The 19657-nt window shown below is 39.8% G+C and overlaps 1 protein-coding gene across 1 annotated transcript in view; it reads left to right on the forward strand.

Moving 5' to 3' along the window:
- The window catches only part of GABRR3 (gamma-aminobutyric acid type A receptor subunit rho3), a 46186-nt gene extending 28841 nt beyond the window's left edge, over positions 1-17345 (forward strand). The window contains 3 exon segments of the mRNA XM_045785660.2: positions 2806-2958; positions 12270-12466; positions 17043-17345. Of these exon segments, the coding sequence (XP_045641616.2) occupies positions 2806-2958; positions 12270-12466; positions 17043-17345 (653 nt within the window).
- The last annotated feature ends 2312 nt before the right edge of the window (positions 17346-19657 follow it).

Here is a 19657-nt window from a genome sequence, read left to right on the forward strand (position 1 = left end):
TTTATGTTTTGTCTTCTTTCCTAGCATTATAACAATTGTATATTATAACAATTATAACATCTGTATAGACAAATCAGCTATACAAAAAAAAAAAAAAACTGTTCTTCTGGCTCTGGGTAGAAGAGCCAGAAATAAAATTATAATTATACAACTTTAGTTTCCATCTGATAGCTGAACCATCAGGTTCCCACTTTTCCTTGGCAACTTCTTCACTACTCCCTGGCAATATTAAGAAGCAGGTGAGGGCTTCTGCCCTCTCATGCCTTTCAATGTCCTTCACAATCATGCACTGTAAATTTACAAAGGAAAAAACAATGACTCCTGCCCCTCAAGAATGCATTGATAATTATTATTTATCGCAGCATAACGTAGTGGCTAAAAGTACAGGTTTTGGAGACAGACTCCATGAGTTCAAATCCTGGCCCTGCCATTTATTAGAGATGTAGGCAAGTTGCTTAATCTCCCTAAGCCTCAATATCTTCATCTTTAAGTTGATTGTATAACACTCTCTACCTCATAGGGTTGTGAGGATACATGATTTAATACATTTAAATAAGTTAGAATACTGTCTGCCATAAATAACTTCAAGTACTGTTTGCCTTATGGTAAGTGCTCAGGAAATATTAGTGAGTAGCTATCATCGTCACTATTTTCATCAACAACACCTGGATCCTTTCAACACAGAATGAGGCCTTTAGTGTCACAGGCCGTTGAACGTGACAGTCTCCAGGTGTAAAAACCTTCTTGAACCTTGTCTTGGGACTGACTCCTCAATCACTTCCCCTCTCTTGCGTTTTCCTGGCTGCCCACTCTCTAGCCCCCTTCTCCCTTTCATAAATTCCCCCTTCTTTCTATCATGCAGCAACCTGATGGAGGCTGATGGGCCCTTCCACCCAGAATGTGGTTCAACGTTGATGAGGCCACACACATAGCACAAGGGTATAAAGAGATTTATTACACACACAATGAGGTTTTCTAAAGAGTGGGGTAGGCTCCCAAGTAGGTCTGAAATAGCTTGAGAAAACAGGGAGGGGTGACTGGCTTGGGGTTTTATGGTGGTTAGAGAGTGGGGCTAGGTGAGGGCTCCCTGGCATGATTTGAACTTCCTATGGGTGCCAAAAGAGGGAGCACCCAGCTTTCTTTTTAGATTTCCCAGATGTGGGACAGAAAGGGAGGGAAAGTGGGGCTTGGGAGCTACGAGATGTCAAATGTCAAAAGTGGAGTCAGACTCTTTATCATACTTTCCAAAATGAGGGTTCCACATCTTTCCAAGGCAGCACCTCCTTTCCTGGTGGTGGAGAGAGCTTTTCCTGGCCTATAGCTTCAACCACAATACTATCCCTAGACATCCCTGCCCTGAAGAACCACACAACAGAGCAGCATTTCTCCTGCTCGATTGCCAAAAACAAAGTGTTCAGAAAATTATTCAGAAAATTCTGAGTAAAGAAAGGACCCTGTTACCAAAATTTAGTTCATAGTTAAAACCATATATACTAACAGTGTCTTTATAAAATTCTTCCATGACTTTTCCTTATCTCTTTTAATCTCACAATAATTATATGAAGCTATAACATCAGAGAGGCTGTTATTCCACTCTACAGCTATAATCAAAATTCTCCACTGCACACAATAATGAGGTGGGGCTGTAACATGGGTAATACAAGACAATGAGCAGCTCAAAAAATAATGTGTATTCTGACTTTACAGTGCACTATGTAATGTGTCTTTTATTTCCCTTGGGAATGAAATTGTTTGATATTCCTGAAACATATATTAACTGGTGGTGAGAGAGAACCTCAGGCAGATAGGGACGAGAAGGGTCATCAACACGTAATTGAGAATAGAATACTAAGAGGAGAGTCTGCCAATTCAGGGTGGGTTTACTAGGTTTATGTTTTAGGCCAAATGCCTAAATATTAACCTGATCCATCTAATAAGTGTGCCATCTTGAGTTACCTAAGAAATTACAACTGAGGATAGTAGAAGTGTTCTCTAAGCCCTTTTGCAATGTTTATGATTTTATTTTATAATTTTTAATCTATAGTTTCTTATTTTTTGGCTTTAAACTTCCTTTCAGCCAATGTGAAAAGGGAAACCTGAACAAAATTGTGTGGATGTGACCGCAATTGTTGCTTCTGATCAGCATGCATCAATCAATATTACCAACATGAGTTCATATAATTCCAACCGAAGCAAAGACACATCATCATTTGATTACTTTTTTCAGATTTATTATAGGTAAATTAATGGTACCCACCAGACTTTAAAATAATACAAACAGTTTACAGATATTCCTTTCACCCACTCCCTTTATGAATCCCTCGCTGTCTGGATTCCAACTTGGAATCCAATGACTCAGTAGCTATTGTGAATCTTTTCCTTCAGATAAAATGTTCCCTTTCATTTGTTAAAGCTAATAAATGGTTTATTGGCTATTGCACCCAGTCATTAGTCATGTATTGAAGACTTGCCCACTTGCAGAAACAATGCAAACACAATATATTTTGGAGCAAGGTCTTTAAAGGCCATTCCACAAAATATAATTACCAGTCATTCCTGAACAGCAGCTATGAAATTTAAGGAGAATCTTTGAATCACATAACTAAACAGACCAAAGTCAGTTAGTTCAACAAATATTGGTGGAGCGCCAGGCAAAGGCCCTGTCCTCTTGCTGGCTAAACAAGGGTGAGTGTGTTCCGTTCCATGTTCCCTTAGAGCTTAGAGTTTAAAGAAGCCGGTGATTTCAAGAAGTGTGATGCTTTCCTGAGGAAGGCTGTTCTAAGGAAAACTGGCTTTTTCTCACAGGTTGGTGCAATAGGCTTTTCATCAACTTTGTGCTAAGGAGGCATATCTTCTTCTTTGTGCTGCAAACCTATTTCCCAGCTATGCTGATGGTAATGCTTTTGTGGGTTTCATTTTGGATTGACCGGAGAGCCGTTCCTGCAAGAGTTTCCCTGGGTAAGGCTTTCTGTACCTTTGTGAAATGTTAATATCAGAGAAAGTTCAAGAAGGTAAATAAAAAGGGGTGATAAGTGGAGAGGAAAAGAGTCCTAGTTTAGTAGGGGTAGTTAGAGCTATGCACTCAGGTTACAACATTTATCTTGACAGCCTCAGAGGCAAACTGTACTCGGACTCTTTCCTTGGGAGCTGAGGCATTAAGTAGGAAGCCTGCTCCAGCTGACCAAAGGCAGAATAATAAGGAGAAATTATGAAATTATGAAGCATAAAGAGCCTCACTTTACAAACTTATCTCCTCACTTTCAGGGAAACCTCCCCAATCCCTTGCTCCAACCCACTTCGCTTTGTGTGACAAACCTTTGCATTATAGAAAAAAGAACCTTCAAACTAATTCACACCGTACTACTGGTATCTTAATACATTACTTCTTGGGATGGGGGCAATGCTAATTAGAAATTGGGGCTTAACCTAAACACCACAATCAGAACCAAGCACAGTGAAATTTCAGTTACTGTGGCTCTTTAGTTGGCAAGAGATTTCACGGGGGAGGCATCGCCAGCTTCAAGTCCTCACACAGGTATGATTACCTACTCCATCTAGCATGCCACATGCCACTGTCACACACACTGATTTATGTGAACGATTTCAGACCCGCTTAGCAGTGACTGAGTTCTTGCAAAGTGGAAGGTGCCCGGCTAAGCACTTGGATAACCTGTTACTTCATGAAAACCTAAGAGTCAATCCCACTTGCCTTCCTGGGTGTTTCAGGGCAGAACTCCCTCATTTCAGCTGATTTTGTTCTTTCACCTGTAATGCTCTACCTAGAGAGAAGATTGTTATAAGTGCTTCACAATCACTGTAATTATCACACAATTCATTCCAGAAAGGGTGATTTCTAAGCTAATGTTCACAAATTATATGCATACTTCAAAAGATCATTTGAAAGACATAAATTGTCATTAATATTAATAATTTGTTCACCTCTTTCCCCTATTAAAAGCTTCAATCTATAAGCATTTGAGGCTTGACTATCTCATGGGAAAAAAATACCATCTGAATGAGTAATTAAATTATTGCGGCTGTGACTTCACATCAGAGGAGTTGCGCCCTGACCTCAGTACGGCAGTGGGGCAGGGTAGAGATGAACAGGAGACGAGAGGAACATTTCCAGCCCTCAAGACAGAATGAGAAAGACATTCAGTCTCTAAAGGTTTATGAACATGATTTTCAATCAGATTCCTGAAGCCAACTGTTCAGCTCCTACACTTAGAAAATGACAAGTAATAAAAGCTGGTTCCAGGGTGGGTTGGGGAGAGTAGAGAACACTGGAATGCCTTTAAGTCACCCCTGAAATTCTATGCTTCTTGTATCTACATCTGATTCCCTAGAGGGTTGGGAAATTGCTATGCAGATTTATGAAAAATAATATATAAATCAGAAGTGTCCCTCTCCCTCTTATCTTAATAAAGGGAACTGTAGTAGTCCTATACCACTGCTATCCTCTCAGGCTTTTGCTTCCTAACACCCTCAACTTTTTTCAAAGATACTCTGTGCTCTGGGGGCACCTGGGTGGGTTAGGCGGTTAAGCACCTGACTCTTGATTTCAGCTCACGTCATGATCTCAGGGTCCTGAGATCGAGCCCTGCATCGAACTCCGTGCTGGGCCTGGAGCCTGCTTAAGGTTCTCTCTCTCCCTTCCCCTCCTGCCAGCTCTCTCTCTCTCTGTCTCTTAAAAAAATAAAGATATTTTGCACTCTGCTTTACTGGCTGTTTCCAAATACTGGGCTACCTGATTCTCCAGAAGATCCTCTGTCTGTTTATCCCATTTGCCTTTTCTCAGTTGTTTCCCCTTCATCACACTCTGAAATACTTGACACTATTAAGCATCCTCTCCAAATTCAGAACCAAGTGTAGTGGTCAAAAGCCCAGCTTCCTCTTCCTCATCTGCAAAACGAAATGATTAATATCGCCTTCTAAGGTCACTCTATGAAATGAATGGGAGCATTCACGTCAACTGCCTGGGCTGATGCCTGGCCCATAGTGTTGGATAAAACTAAACAAACAAAAAATAAATGTGTTTGCAGTACTCTGCACTAGTCTAGGTTCTCTCCTCTTTTAAACTTTTCTTTCATTTGTCTTCCTTTTACTCCTTGAGTCTGGGTAACTCCCTCCAAAGGTTTTGCTCACTTTTGATTCTCTCATCAAATAGAGCAAAACTCTCATTTCTGACAACTGTCCTTATGAAAGTAACCCAAATCTAAGTCCTTATCTCAGATCCTTCCCTCAAGTTCCAGATGGTATTCCGAGATGCCTGCTGGACTTCACCCGTACGTACTGCAGGCACTCCACATGTTCAACACCCCACAGGCTACTATCCCCCTCCACCATCCCTGCCAAACTCTACTTTTTCTCTTGACTTTTCTTGTTCTTTTAAGGGCCCCCAAATGTGTTGAATCTTTCATATTTGGGTCCTCAACTTCCTTCTTAGTCTTTAGCAGTCATTCTTGGGTTCTTAGGACCCACTTACACCTTAAAAATTATCAGGAACCCCAGAGAGCTTTTGTTTTTTGTGGGTTATAACTATCACTATTAGCCATGTTGGATATTAAAACAGAATTTTTAAAAATATGTATTAGTCCATTTAAAATTAGCAATAAACTCATTACAAGTTAACACATTCTATGAAAAATAACTTTTTTCTAAAACAAAAAAACAAGTGAGAAGAGTGGCTTGTTGTACATTTTTGCAAACCTTTACTATCTGGCCTTCTGGAGGGCAGCTGGATTTTCACCTCTGCTTCTTTGTTCAATCTGTTGTAATAAGTTTTAGTTGAAACATAGAAAGAAAACTGGCCTTGCTCAGATATGTGGTTGGAGAAAAGAGTCATATTTCAATAGTGTTTTCAGATAATTGTGCATAGTCCTCCTTGACATTGCACCAAAACTCAGCGAGTGACAGTTTCTCAACAGTTAGTTACCATGTTGAATCTGAAACCACATCAATGGACTTTTTCTATTCTATTAGACTAAAATGCATTGATCCATTTTGCATTTTGACTAGATCTTTTACCCAAGCATCAGTCATTTGAAAACTGTTGGTACACTGAGCTCTATCTTCTCAACGCTCATGTAATTCACTATACAATGTCAAAAAAATCCCATTTGGGGCATCTGGGTGGGTCAGTCAGTTAAGTGTCTGACCCTTGATTTTGGCTTAGGTCATGATCTCAGAGTTGTGGAATTGAGCCCCATATTGGGCTCTGTGCTCAGTGGGCAGTCTGCTTGAGATTCTGTCTCTCCCTCTCCCTCTGCCCCCCACCCCTGCTCTCACTCAAAATAAATAAATAAATAAATAAATAAATAAATAAATAAATAAATAAATAGTCTTTTTGAAAATCACATCCATTAATGTCACCATTAATCTCATCAAAAAGTGTTTGAGTAGTGGGAAGTTATCAAGCTCATAGTGATAGATACGTATTTAACATCCTAGTTTTGACTTGAAAGCTCAAATTTTATCATTAGACAACAAATACCATGAGTTGTCTTACTTCAAGTGAGAGGCTTACTTTACTCAGTTTTGAGAAATGTCTGCCAGATAACCAAATCTGAACACCATAGTTTGCCCATGAGTTGTTCTTTTAAGTGAAAGTGGTGTTCCATTTTTCAAAACGTCTGGTGTTCAGCTTATAACTCAATTGCCTGAGTGCTTTTCCTCCAGATAGCCATTGCTCTTTGGTATGCAGAAGTGCTTTCTACATACCACTCATTTCACCAACCAGAATATTAAGAAGGCATATACACAAGGGCTATAATTTAATAAAATTAACAACTTTTACAGATTTTTTTTTTATTGTGATGCTAAAAGCTGAAGAACAGAGTGACTGTTAGATCAGTTGGGTGCTGCTGCCTTAATTCATGCTTAGGCAACAGCAGCTTTTCCCACCAATGCTTCCTACCATTGCAAATATCAACATAACGAAAAATGTCTTAGTATTGTGAAACACATCTTCACTACACAGACCCTCTGAAAATGTCTTGGAGAGCCCAAAAGACCCACTGACCAGACTTCGAGAACTATGGCTTATAAGGAATCTAAATCTTCAGAGTCAGCCTTCTCTGTAATATGTTTATCCTTTCTCTTCCATTCTTCTTGCCTTGACCAGAACTGGGACCCTTGTTAATTTTCTCTGGATTGCTCTAACAGACCCCTACCTGCCCAGGGTCATCTTGCAAGGCTGTGAAATCTGACCCAGATGTGAGTAGGGAGCAGAAATCCAGCCCAAGCTCCATGGGACATGGTTTGGGGTGACATCCTCCAGAAAAAAGGAGTGACATCCTCCAGAAAATTTACTAATTTGCACAAAGCTGTAGTATGGGCTTGTACAGGCCTTATAATTGCTTATTTCACTCCCTAATCTTCTTACCACAGTTCAACCCTGTGATCACAATACTCTGTGATCACAATACTCTGAACTCAACTGTGATCACAATACTCTCTGTGATCACAAAACTCAGCTGCGATCACAATACTCTCATCTCAAATGCCATTGGAATAAATACTCTCAGCTTGGAATCTAAGGTGTCACTTGAGGGTTGCCAAATGAAATAGAGGACACTTGGTTGAGTCTGTGTTTTAGACAAGCACCAAATAATGTTTTGGTATAAGTACATCCTAAATATTGCATGGGATATGCTTATCCTAAAACATTACTTATTGTTTATTTGAAATTCAGATATAACTGAGTGTCCTGTATTTTTATTTGCTAAATCTTCAACCATATTCCTGCCCCACTACAGTTGCCCTAAGCTTCAACCAATTTGAATATTCAGTGTTCTCAAACAGCCACCCATGCCTTACTGCTTATCTTCTCTACAGTACTTCTGTACCTTTGTTCTTGTTCTTACTCTACCTAGGATGCCCTCTCTACCTATCCTTCTCTGTCAAAGTCTTGCCATTTCTCAGTGGCCACAAGCTTTTACTAATGGCTCCAGGCAGACATGGTGTCTCCCATATTTGAGCCACATGGTTCTTCATATCTCTCCTAAGGTATCTCTTCTACCTCACTTCCTCTATTTTGTATGTAGCCGTGGGGCACCTTGATAGCTTAACTTGTCTTCTCTATTAGAAGGTGAGTTCCTTTAGGACAAGGATCATTTGACCACCTTTTTTGTTCCTGTAGTAACTAGCACAGTACCCTGCACATATTTTGTGCTCAATACATAGTTGTTAAATTGTCAATGTTTAGCCCACCATGTTTTTAATAACTGTATTTTAGTTACTAATTGAAAACAATGATGATTCATTCATTGCTGATGAAGACCTTTCCACATTTGGATTCATTTTCTAATTAAGGATGAATCATTTGCTGGTAAAGATCTTTTCACATTTGTCATGTTTCAAGTGAAAAACGATTGAGGCTGAACAGCATGGAAGTATCACTTGTGACTAGGCAATTCTCACAAAAGATAATAGCTACCATAACTTGGAATGTGGGACACCTTAAAAGTACTAATCTAGCTTTCCATTTGATTTGGTGTGGAGAGGCAGTGAGACTATGATAAAGCCGTTCAAGAGTGTCCTAACCCTCATGGAAGGATGAGTACTATTATACTTTCATTTCTTCCTTCTATGTCTTTCCTTTCCTCACCTCCATCTTTCTCATTTGGCCCCTCTGCATGGAGTATGTCATTCATGTATAACATATTAAGTCATGGGGTCATTTACCAGGAAACAGACAACTTAAGTTTTCAGGCATGTCATTGCTGATAAAGAAAAATGTCTCCTAACAGAGAATATGACATATAACTGGAAAAGTAAGTACTTAGGAGCAATTCATTTAACCATCATTGAGGTTCCCAGAACTTCTAGGCACTGGACTCTGGCACCACCTTTGTGGGATAACTGTTGTTGCTTTCTGGCCGTAGAGTGGTGGTGTTAGGATATCCAGCCTACCTTCCTTTCCCTCCCATCACTTAATATTTTCTTTCTGCTTAGGCCTACAGGGAAAGTGTTTTTACTCACTTAAAGGTGAATGTAGATACCTATCCCTTCAAAGAGCTGCCCACACCACAGCTACGGAAGGGATGAACTGACTCAGTAGTTCTAAAAGTGATGCCCACATGCCCTACTGCCATCACACCGGCCCATGAACCTCCCGTTCATATGTGGTGAAAAATGGCCAATGAAACACAAAGCTGAGTAACTCTTTCCAGACCAAAGGGTTTTGTAGGCCCTAGACATGTCCTTAAGAGTTAGTATAGTGTAACGTCATGGGCTCAAGGGAGTTGAGTCCCATAGCAACAGACTAAATATTGTGTCCTAACACTTTCCTGACCATGCATAGAAATATCAGTAGGTAAAAAAATAATTTTCTAATCCCAGCATAGAACCTTTCTTTGACTAAATGGTCACTTCATATATTTAAAATGCCTTTATTGGGATGTTAACTTTAATGGATTTGGAAGGAATACAATTTGTCAAGATAAATGTATATCTAAGGAGTAGCTCAAGACATAAGTGTGTTTAATTAGTGGCTGTAGTACTCCTGACTCAAGTTCTTTTGCATTAAAAATTTATATATCAGCTTTCCCATCCTTTACTTGCAAACTTAAACGATCCCCCCTCCCCACTCTCTATTTTTTTTATTGCTTATTTTAAACAAGGAAAATCTAAAATGCTGGTTTCAAAAAAAATAAAGCTATAGTAAATTACCTGCACTAAGTACACTTTGAAGGAAAATGACTGATAGTTTATTGCTCTTTGGTAAAAAATAGATAATGCAGTTTCCTTTACTGGCCCCATTGTCGTCAATTTAGAATGCATGACCAGACCTGCCTGGCATATATATTCATGTGTTTGTTCTAAATCCTTATTTTGTCCATTAAGCCCCATGTTACTGTCCATTGAAAAAAAGCAAGTTTTATCTTAGAAGACTAGTAAGAAAAGACACATAAAATTTTTTAAATAAGGAAAGCTATTAAATACGAATGTTAGTGTAGGATTCATTTAGTTTTACCAGTGAAGTCCTGAAAAGAATGAGACTTTTAGCTTTTTGAAAAACGCAAAGTACCTTCATGCTTTCTGACATAATTCTACCCTCAGTTTTTTTAAAGATTTTATTTATTTATTTTGAGAGAGAGAGAGAGCATGAGCAGGGGGAGGGAGAGAGGGAGAGGGAGAGAATCTCAAGCAGACTCCCCACTGAGTGCAAAGCCCACCACGGGCTCAATCTCATGACCCTGAGATCACGACTTAAGCCAAAAGCAAGAGTCAGACACTTAACTGACTGAACCACCCAGGCGCCCCTATACTCTCAGTTTTGTAGTGTCTTCTCTCAGAGATGCTTCATGTACAGAAAATGGTTTATAATCTTTTTTTAAAGTTTTTTATTAATTTATTTTGGAGAAAGAGAGAATGAGAGCAAGTAGGGGGAGGGGCAGAGGGAGAAGGAGAGAATCTCAAGCAGACTGTGTGCTGAGTGTGGAGCCTGAGATGGGGCTTGATCCCACAACCCTGAGATCATGACCTCAGCAGAAATCAAGAGTGGGATGCTCAACCAATGGTGGAGCCACCCAGGTGCCCCGAGATTGGTTTATAATCTTGAGAACAAAAGGAGAATCCCTTTATAGGTCTAGAATGAGAGGCAGCAGGCTTGCATGTAAAAGGCACGGGTTCTACACTCAAACAGAAAGGTTCTGATCCTGTTCCTGACAAAACTCAGGCCAGTTACTTAGCCACTCTCAGCTCATATTTCTTTTCTGCAACGTATGGCTAATAATATTTACCTAGGTTTGTGGTGGGTAAACATTCAGTAAAAGCAAGCAAGCTTTATTTAATAATCTTTGCTTCGGCTACATGTACACCTGTAATGGGAATAAAAAATTCACATCTCCACGCTTATGTAGCAAGGACTGCAAACAGCATCCTCCGATACACGGACTGTCGATATTACCGTTGTTGGGGAAACCCGGGACTCAGTGAGGCCGTGGCCTGCGTTCACCGATAAGAGCTAGAATAGCACTCAGGTGACTTCTCCTGGAGTTCAGCTCAGTGTGAAGGTCCCAGGGCCCTCCTGTGGTGTCTGCCAAATTGCCTAGTCCTGTTGGTCTTGATCATAGAAACGGAAAAACTTAATTTGAAATTGAATAGCTCCGTAGATTTGTCATTGTCTTTGATATGGGCTCCCTCAGATGAGAACCTTGAAGAATTATTGTAGAAAGGGTAGAAATGTGTTGGTGAAAGCTGTCCACATGCTGCGTCTGTACATTTAGGAGTAAATCACGGTGCTCTTCCTGCTGTTCAGGACTCTGTCTGTTGACATTAAAATGTCCTTACAACTTATAAAAATCATTAAGGACTCCATTTGTGCCTCCCTGGTGGGAAGTTAGGAAATAAAGCCATGCCAGCTAGTGTACATTTCAAATATTTACAATACTGTACTTTCTCTCCAGGCAGCACTCTCGCAGCATCCCTCTGAGAAATTAGTGCAGACACAGACTAGCCCTCCCCCAGGCCAGCATTTTATTAAGGAAATCTCAGAGTCAGTCTTTCTCCATTGTCCCCTAGAACCCTGATCTCATAACCTCTGATGCTTATGCCAGAAAATAAAGGAAAGGAACAGAAGAAGGAGGGGAGAGGGGAGAGGTGGGAGGAGGGAAGAGGAGGGTAACTGGCATTTCACAGGTGCATAGTAAGTATTTACACTGAACTGAGCCTCCACCAGCAACACTTCCATTCTAAATCTCACTTGAACTATAGTTTCAGTAACAAGGGACAAAGTAATAGCAATAGTGATGGCTCGTAAGTATTCGATAAGAAAGAAAAATATGGAAAATGACAAGATCACTCCCTGATGAATGAAAGATAAAAGACTGACTCGAAGACAATTTCTTTAACAAGAAAAGTGTAAAATGATGGGAAAAGGTAGTAGGAATGGTTTTAGAATTTATTTCCCAGAGGATTTTTTTAATTAAACACATTTCTACCTTTCTGGGATGGTTTAAAGAGGCCCAATGGAGGACAAAGGAATTCATCCTTAGAGATATGTATGAGCCTGTGAAGTCTTTCCACGGAGGGAAGGAAACGCCATAGACAGTTGGGGTAAGGGCAAGAAGATGGAAAGACAAATCCAAGGAGAGCTTCTCGCTTAGGCTCATGATGTGTACGCGGGTAACGGGCAGGGATTCCTCCCCCACTCCCAGCTTTGCTCACCAGATATTGTGAGCAGATACATCCCCTGGTGTAATCCAGCACCAGATCCCAGAATGGAAGGTTATGTCACTGAGCTTGTCACTACTCTCCAACGGCAGGAATCACCACGGTGCTGACCATGTCCACCATCCTCTCTGGCATGAGCGCCTCCATGCCGCAGGTGTCCTACATCAAGGCCGTGGACGTGTACCTGTGGGTCAGCTCCCTGTTTGTGCTCCTGTCAGTCATCGAGTATGCAGCTGTGAACTACCTCACCACCGCGGAAGAGCGGGAGCAATTCAACAAGATAGGCAAGGTACTGCTTGTTCAACTAGCGGATCCCTTTGGAATGTGAAAAAGACTATCCTTACCTATAATCCTCTCCTGACGGTGTCACAGCCCTTGTGTTAAGTCTCTATACCTTGGCCAGATGCAGGTTTACAGGATTTATTATTGAACCGTACTCTGTGTTCGCTGGTCTCCTCAGCATTCTTACTCACCTTTGCCAGGAGTTTTTTTGGAGTGAGGCACTTTGCTCAGTGTGCCCTCCCCACTGACTCTATCCTTTGAAAAGGAAGGGTTGATGTACGAACTATATCCTTTCCAGCAGGTGATGATGATGATGAGAATGGTGAGAACAGCTAACATTAACGTGTGTTTACTATATTGGTATTATACTACCACTACCATACTGTATGTCACTTCATGCTGAGTGACCCCAAGGGGTCGGTTCTTTATCACCTTCGTTTTACAGAGGTGACATAGGAGCAGATAGGGAGTAACTTGGCCAAGGTCACACAACCCAAGAGGAATCAGGATTTGATTCTGACCCTCCCTGACTCCAATGGCTGTGCTCTCAATCCATAAATGATGTATTTCTCTCCACCAGAGCTAGGATTTATGTTTCTCTTCTTGTCACTTGGGGGAGTGGAAGAACATAAAGAGAGATTCTTCTCTCCGCAGTATACTGGGAATAAAAGGTGCCTTCTGGGTTCTAAATGTCCTCACATGTTTCTTGTGCCATTATTTAATAAAAATGGATAGATTGATATCTACCGGCTTCATTTCACAAAGGACTGGGGCACCAGTTCACTGTTATGAGAACTGACATAAAACCTAATTGATCATATCGATTTGTTTGCTAGCCTACACTTGAGACTATCTGTGTGTGTATATGTGTGTGTATATATATACACAGATATGCACATAATTTTAATGTAATATATTCACATTGGTTTAAGAAATTCTTACATGCACAATTATACATGCCCAAAACATTATTTAATATTTGTTACACTTGTAGCGAGAGCATTCCGTACTTTTCAGAGTGTTTTATATCCTCTTTTCAAATCGAACCTTCATATCAGCTCCGTGAGGTCAGCCTTACAGAGATTATTATCTCTATTTTTAAAATGAAGCAGCAGAGTTTTAGTGAAGGAAGGTGATTTGCCAAAAGATTCACGGCCAACAGAGATGCAGTTGCAGTTCAGATCTCCTGAAACGCTCCTTCATGCTTCTACTATAGAGCCTTTGAGTCAACGCTGTAATAGGAGCTGATTTCGCTTTTTTGCTGATGCTTCCATTTCTTTTGTTGACTGTGTGAGTGTCCTCACCACATACATACCCACAGTGACAGTAGGCAGTGTGAGGAAACCAGGAGCTTTTAGACAAGTATGCAGTAATGGATGTGCACACATCACCTGGGATTTGTTCAGGTTTTCGTTCAGTAAATCTGGGGTGAGAGAGCGGTGAGTCTGCGTTTCTAACACACCCCCGATGCTGTTGGTCCATACCCACACTGTGAATAGTAATGATTTAGATAATCTGTGAAGTGAAAGATGACAGGGAAAAAATGTGTGATGAGGAAAAGAAGTTTGATGTTTCTCTGTTTTGTTTTTATGTGGAAAGTAGTTAACCCAAGAGAGAGGCATTGTCGTAATCCAGGCCCACCTCTCTCTAGTCTTTTGATTCCAAACTTGTCTACATCTCCGACCCCCACCGGCCACACAACAAGTGTGTTCACGCTACTGAATTTTCTTTTTCACTGGATGGGGTTGTACAGTCTTCTTATGTACCACTAAGGAGAGAATCTTTTGAGTTAATAAGCATCATACATTTAAAAAAAATTTTTTTATTGGGGTAAAATCCATATAACGTAGAACTTACCATCTTAACTATTTGTAAGTGTGCAGTTCAGTAGTGTTAAGAATATTTACCTGGTTGTGCAAGCAATCTCCAGAACTTCATCTTACAAAACTGAAACACTGTGCCCATTATGCAACTCCCCATTTTCCCCTTTCCCCAGTCTCTGGAAACCACTTCCTTCAGAGGCACAATTATCTCAAAGAAATGTCCTACCTGCCATTCCTAGATTTGTGGGGCAAAATGAAAAAGCACAAGATTTGGAGTCTGAAGAAGTGATGCCAAACCTAACTCCACAACTTCCCAGCTCTGCTTTTTGGGTTGTCTCCTAAACGTCATTCTTCATTTTCCGAATGTTGGCATTTCTTCCTACTTATCTCACAGGGCTGTTGTAAATGGTGGAGTAAATGGGTCTGAAACTTCTGCAAGCTGTAAAATGCTACACAAATGTTAAGTTCTTATTGCGATTAGTGCCCAGAGACGCGGCTCTGAAAGAATAGCAGTTTCAACGAGGATAGTGGGACAGGCTGTCTGAGATGAGAAATGGTTAAAGGGGTAGGATGCCCTGGTGAGGTGTAGGGTAGAAAGGCATGTCCATAGGTTTGGGGGATAACCAGTGATACGTCTTTCCTCTATACCTGAGTTTTAGAGAGAGAAAGATGTGGGGACCAGACAGAGAGACAGGATGATGTCACTTTGTTGTTGATAAAGCAGTTGGGAGTAAGTGTCTTAGATACGTGAGCAGGAGGTCTCACTAATGTTTCATCACTGTACTAAACATACTTACCCTTTTGGTCACTGGTAAAGCTAGACAATTCAGGACTCTCCCTGTGAGGATGGTCCCCTTTTACCTCATCTCAGAGAACAAACAATGCAGATCCCAAAGTGAGGACTCAAAAGGAACTGAACCACACATGCTAGTTCCTTCTCCCAAATCTCTAGGGTAGGATGATGGAGGGATAGTGAGAAAGACCAGGAACATGAGGGTTTAGAGCTCCTCCCTATGAAATCATGAAGTTAAGCAAAGCTCATTAACTACCACCGTCACCATCACACTCCTGTCCATACCTCCCCCAGATGCCAAGAGCTGGGAGAACATCAAGGGCCATGGAAAAATCGTCTGTAGTGTTAACGTTTGCCCAGAAAGGAAAAAAGAAGTTATCTTCTTTCTTATACCTTCATCCAAATGTATTCCTACTTCCAGGACTTAGAACTTAATATAAAATAGTCAAATCCCTACTTCAGATATAATATGCCTTGGGTATGTGCTTAGTTGTAGACGAGTGTGAAAAATTAAAGACCCATGCTAAAACTGTTTCTACTAGAACAACAAACTTACACATTAGTGGAGATTAGTACCCTACTGGTAAAATGTATACTGCAAGATTTAATCAGTTATATACACGGTTTTAAATTATCATGACGTCCAGTAGGTTAACCAGTAGTGTTCTGGATGGCTATAATGAAACCACTGAAGAGACTATATTAGTTATTCTATCCTCAGATCCAGAGTAGAATATATTATTAATGTTATTTTTGGCTATCTGAGGTTAGTTTTTTAGTCTTGATCTATTTCATCTTTATATGATGCATTTTCATTCTATTATGAAAAGTTTCTACGGCTAAAACAAAAAAGGACAACATAACTTGAGTATGGGTCTTTGGTTAGTTTACTGACTACATAAGATATTCTCTATGTCTCTTGAATTCAGTAGAATATTAGGTTTTTTAATTGCTATGAACCAAATATGTGTTTTGGCAGAATTTACTCTGTAGCCTCCAATTTGAATTCTGAATAATTTCATCCAGTAGTAGCCTGTTCATATTTGTTTTTTAACTTCACTATAGATCAAGAAGTGATTTTGTTTCCTCAGAAAGAAATTAGTAATAGCTGCTTCATAGACACTGTTCTGTATCAGTGAGAACCACTATCTTCCTCAAAGTAAAACCTTAAAGAAAAATGGTAGTTTAGATTCAATCAGGCACTGGAGCCAGGAAGTATTGATAATTCTCTCCTTCTGAAAAATAAGCCAATTTCAGGTTGTTTAATTGGGCTATGTTGGTATCATTTATAGGTACTTTCCAGCAAAAATGGGAAGGCTTGGCCAATTCACATTTAAAAAGAGCAGCTAAAATCTTTTCCTACCCCTATGCCAAATTTAAGCATAAATGGATCACCAGATGATATTGTTCTGGTTTTGGACAAAAAAACCCACACTGACTGGGTGTATTGCTATGTTTTCTCTAAAGAGGAAAATATGTTGAAAAGCAGATCCAATTGGCTTATATTGCTCTTCTGATAAATCATATTCAATTTCAACTCAAACTTGTGGCAAACAATTCATACTACTCAGAAACAAAGGCAAAACCTGAAACAGTGCTCCTTTCTGGAGGAAAGATGCATTTGAGCATTCCAATCTATCAGGTCAGAACTAAATTAGAAGACATTGACATTATAATTGTGAGACATTTATTTGTATAATGTTCAAATATCTCTATGGAGACAATAATAAACCTTGCTAAATCCCTATTAAAAACAAATCTCTATGATGATGTTTTCCATTTATTACTAAAATGACTTTTAGTCAGATACTAAAGGCAAAACCAGAATTCTATTCTTTAAAATAAGCAAAGCGTTCTTAGCATTTCTTGAAACTATCTATTTTAAAAATCTGATTGTTTAGACTTTTACTGTGATTCCTACATACAGAACCATATTCATGACTTACTAACAAAAGTCTTTTTGTCAGCTTGCTGGAATGTATAATATTGATAGAGTTCAAGCCATGGCCTTCGATGGTTGTTATCGTGACAGCAAGACTGAAATGGACCAGACTTCCTTTTCTCTACACTCAGAAGAGGACTCTGTTCGAGAAAGATCCACAGGCAGCCCCAGCACAGACTCATCTCAGATAAAGAGAATGCAGTTCTTAAGAGGGCATGTTGGTAGAATCATTCTGGAGAATAACCATGTCATTGACACCTATTCAAGGATTTTCTTTCCCATTGTGTATATTATATTTAATTTGTTTTACTGGGGTATATATGTGTGAGGAGAAATTCCCAACGTATAACACTTGTCTTGGAATCAGACTATGCTACAAACAACAACAGCAACAAACAACTCCTGACTGTCAGTTGGACGGAACCAGATTAAACTGGGAGTCAGCCAGTCACCTCTCCTGGACTACAGAAGATTTGAAAGTTGACCGATTTACATCTCGGAGAGAGGCTAAGGTCCCAGGAGAATTTGACTCCATACATAAGAGTCACAGGCATGCATATGACAGAAAAACAATTTCCATAGGGAAGGGCTTTGTAACTACCTCTGCTAGACCCTCCTTGCTTTCTAAATGTAAAGTTCTTGTATTTACCTGAGGAATAAGGCTATGACAGTAATTCAAGAAACATTTATTCCTTAGTGCTAGTCAAGCACCAGATTACCTAACAGAGTTGAACCCTTGTAAGGACGAACATCAGCGTCAGGGTGGCACCGTGGATACTCACGCAGCTGAGATGCGCGTAAAGAGCCTCCTGTCCAGCTCCAAGCAAGTCTTTTATTTCACTGTTATGTTTCATGTATTACTGACTCCAAGAGCAGAGAATCTGAACTTTGTTCCCATCCTAACGTTAAATTAATACGCCAATCTTCAGTAACAGAATCTTGTATTCTGTAGTTGAGTTATAGCTTTTATAGCTCTTGGGAGGCATTTAATTAATTAGTTACTATATTCACCAAATGTTTATTGACCTCCTATGTGTGCCACGCACTTTACTAGGTGTTATGTAAAAAAAAAAAAAAAAGAATACAAAATGACATTCCTGCTGTCAGTGAGTACGAAGCCTATCAAGATCAGTGAACTGGTCATAAATCATAAATCATAAATGCAACAGCTATAAAAATAGAGGTTTGTACATGGTGCTGTCTGAGTCCTGAAAAGGGGATACCAAAAGAAGGAAAAGAACATCTATGAAGGGATGTGGACTTTCAATTTATGAGCAACAAAAGATGCTTCCAGACATGGCATTGAGTGAAAAATTGAATGAAATCCCATAGTAATCCCATAGTAACTTTGGTTGAACCAAGTACATCAGGTCAAGTGGGTATTAAATAAATGTTAAGTAGAAAAACCTCCAATGATCAGCATTCACTTCGTAGACTGGCAGTGTGCATGCTTTTGTGTTAAAAATTTTGCGAAAAAGGGGTGCCTTGGTGGCGCAGTCGTTAAGTGTCTGTCTTCAGCTCAGGGCGTGATCTTGACATTCTGGGATACAGCCCCACATCAGGCTCCTCTACTGGGAGCCTGCTTCTTCCTCTCCCACTCCCCTTGCTTGTGTTCCCTCTCTTGCTGGCTGTCTCTCTCTGTCAAATAAATAAATAAAAATCTTTAAAAAAAAAAAAGAATTTTGTGAAAAAGATTCCGTTTAGAGATCAGCCCTCAGTAGGAAGTACGAAATATTCCCCTTCCTATTTTGATTTCTGCCATTGAATTAAGGGAAATAAATTAAACGGTGTGTTACTTTCAGTGTATTGCCATTTATTTCGCCATAAAGTAAACCAAAATCATTTGAATTATTTCAAGCCAGGTGAAGAGATAAGTAACTTCCTGCTTATTTACCAACAACATTGATTTTGGTTCTCTGCTGTGAATAACAGAGGGTTCTAGAAACTTATTTTCCTTTTTGGTGCAAAAGGTTTAAAGGCAAATTCCATCTCTATCATAACTTCTCTCGTAGGCAGGCAAAGTATCTGGGATTCTTCATTCTATTTTCTTAATACAACTTTGGCAATTTTTTCAAATCTTTTCAAGGATTATATTTTTCTAGGAAACTCTCCAAATTTGAGCTAATATAATTCATTAAAACCCTTCTCCATATAATTGTAGATAGACCATAAATACATTTTTAAACTATTTACTTAATAGTTTTTAAGCTTGACTTAAGAGGAATAGTAGTTTTGTAGGAATATATTTTCAAAATACAGAACAAGTTAATATCCTAGGTGGTTCTTTGAGAATTGGTAGCTTTATTTGAGCAGAGTACTACAGTTGGGTTAATATTTCTGGTTCTAACATAATCTGTATATAAGTGATGTTAAAAAAAAAAAAACCAAACGGGCGCCTGGGTGGCTCAGTCATTAAGCGTCTGCCTTCGGCTCAGGGCGTGATCCCAGTGTTCTGGGATCGAGCCCCACATCAGGCTCCTCCGCTATGAGCCTGCTTCTTCCTCTCCCACTCCCCCTGCTTGTGCTCCCTCTCTCGCTGGCTGTCACTCTCTCTGTCAAATAAATAAATAAAATCTTAAAAACAAAACAGGCAAATCTACAAATGAACAGAACAAATCTACACCATTCCCTTCTAACTCT

This window comes from Ursus americanus, chromosome 4 (genome assembly GCF_024610735.1).
Source record: "Ursus americanus isolate L20-20 chromosome 4, mUrsAme1.1.p, whole genome shotgun sequence".
NCBI classification, from domain to species: domain Eukaryota; kingdom Metazoa; phylum Chordata; class Mammalia; order Carnivora; family Ursidae; genus Ursus; species Ursus americanus.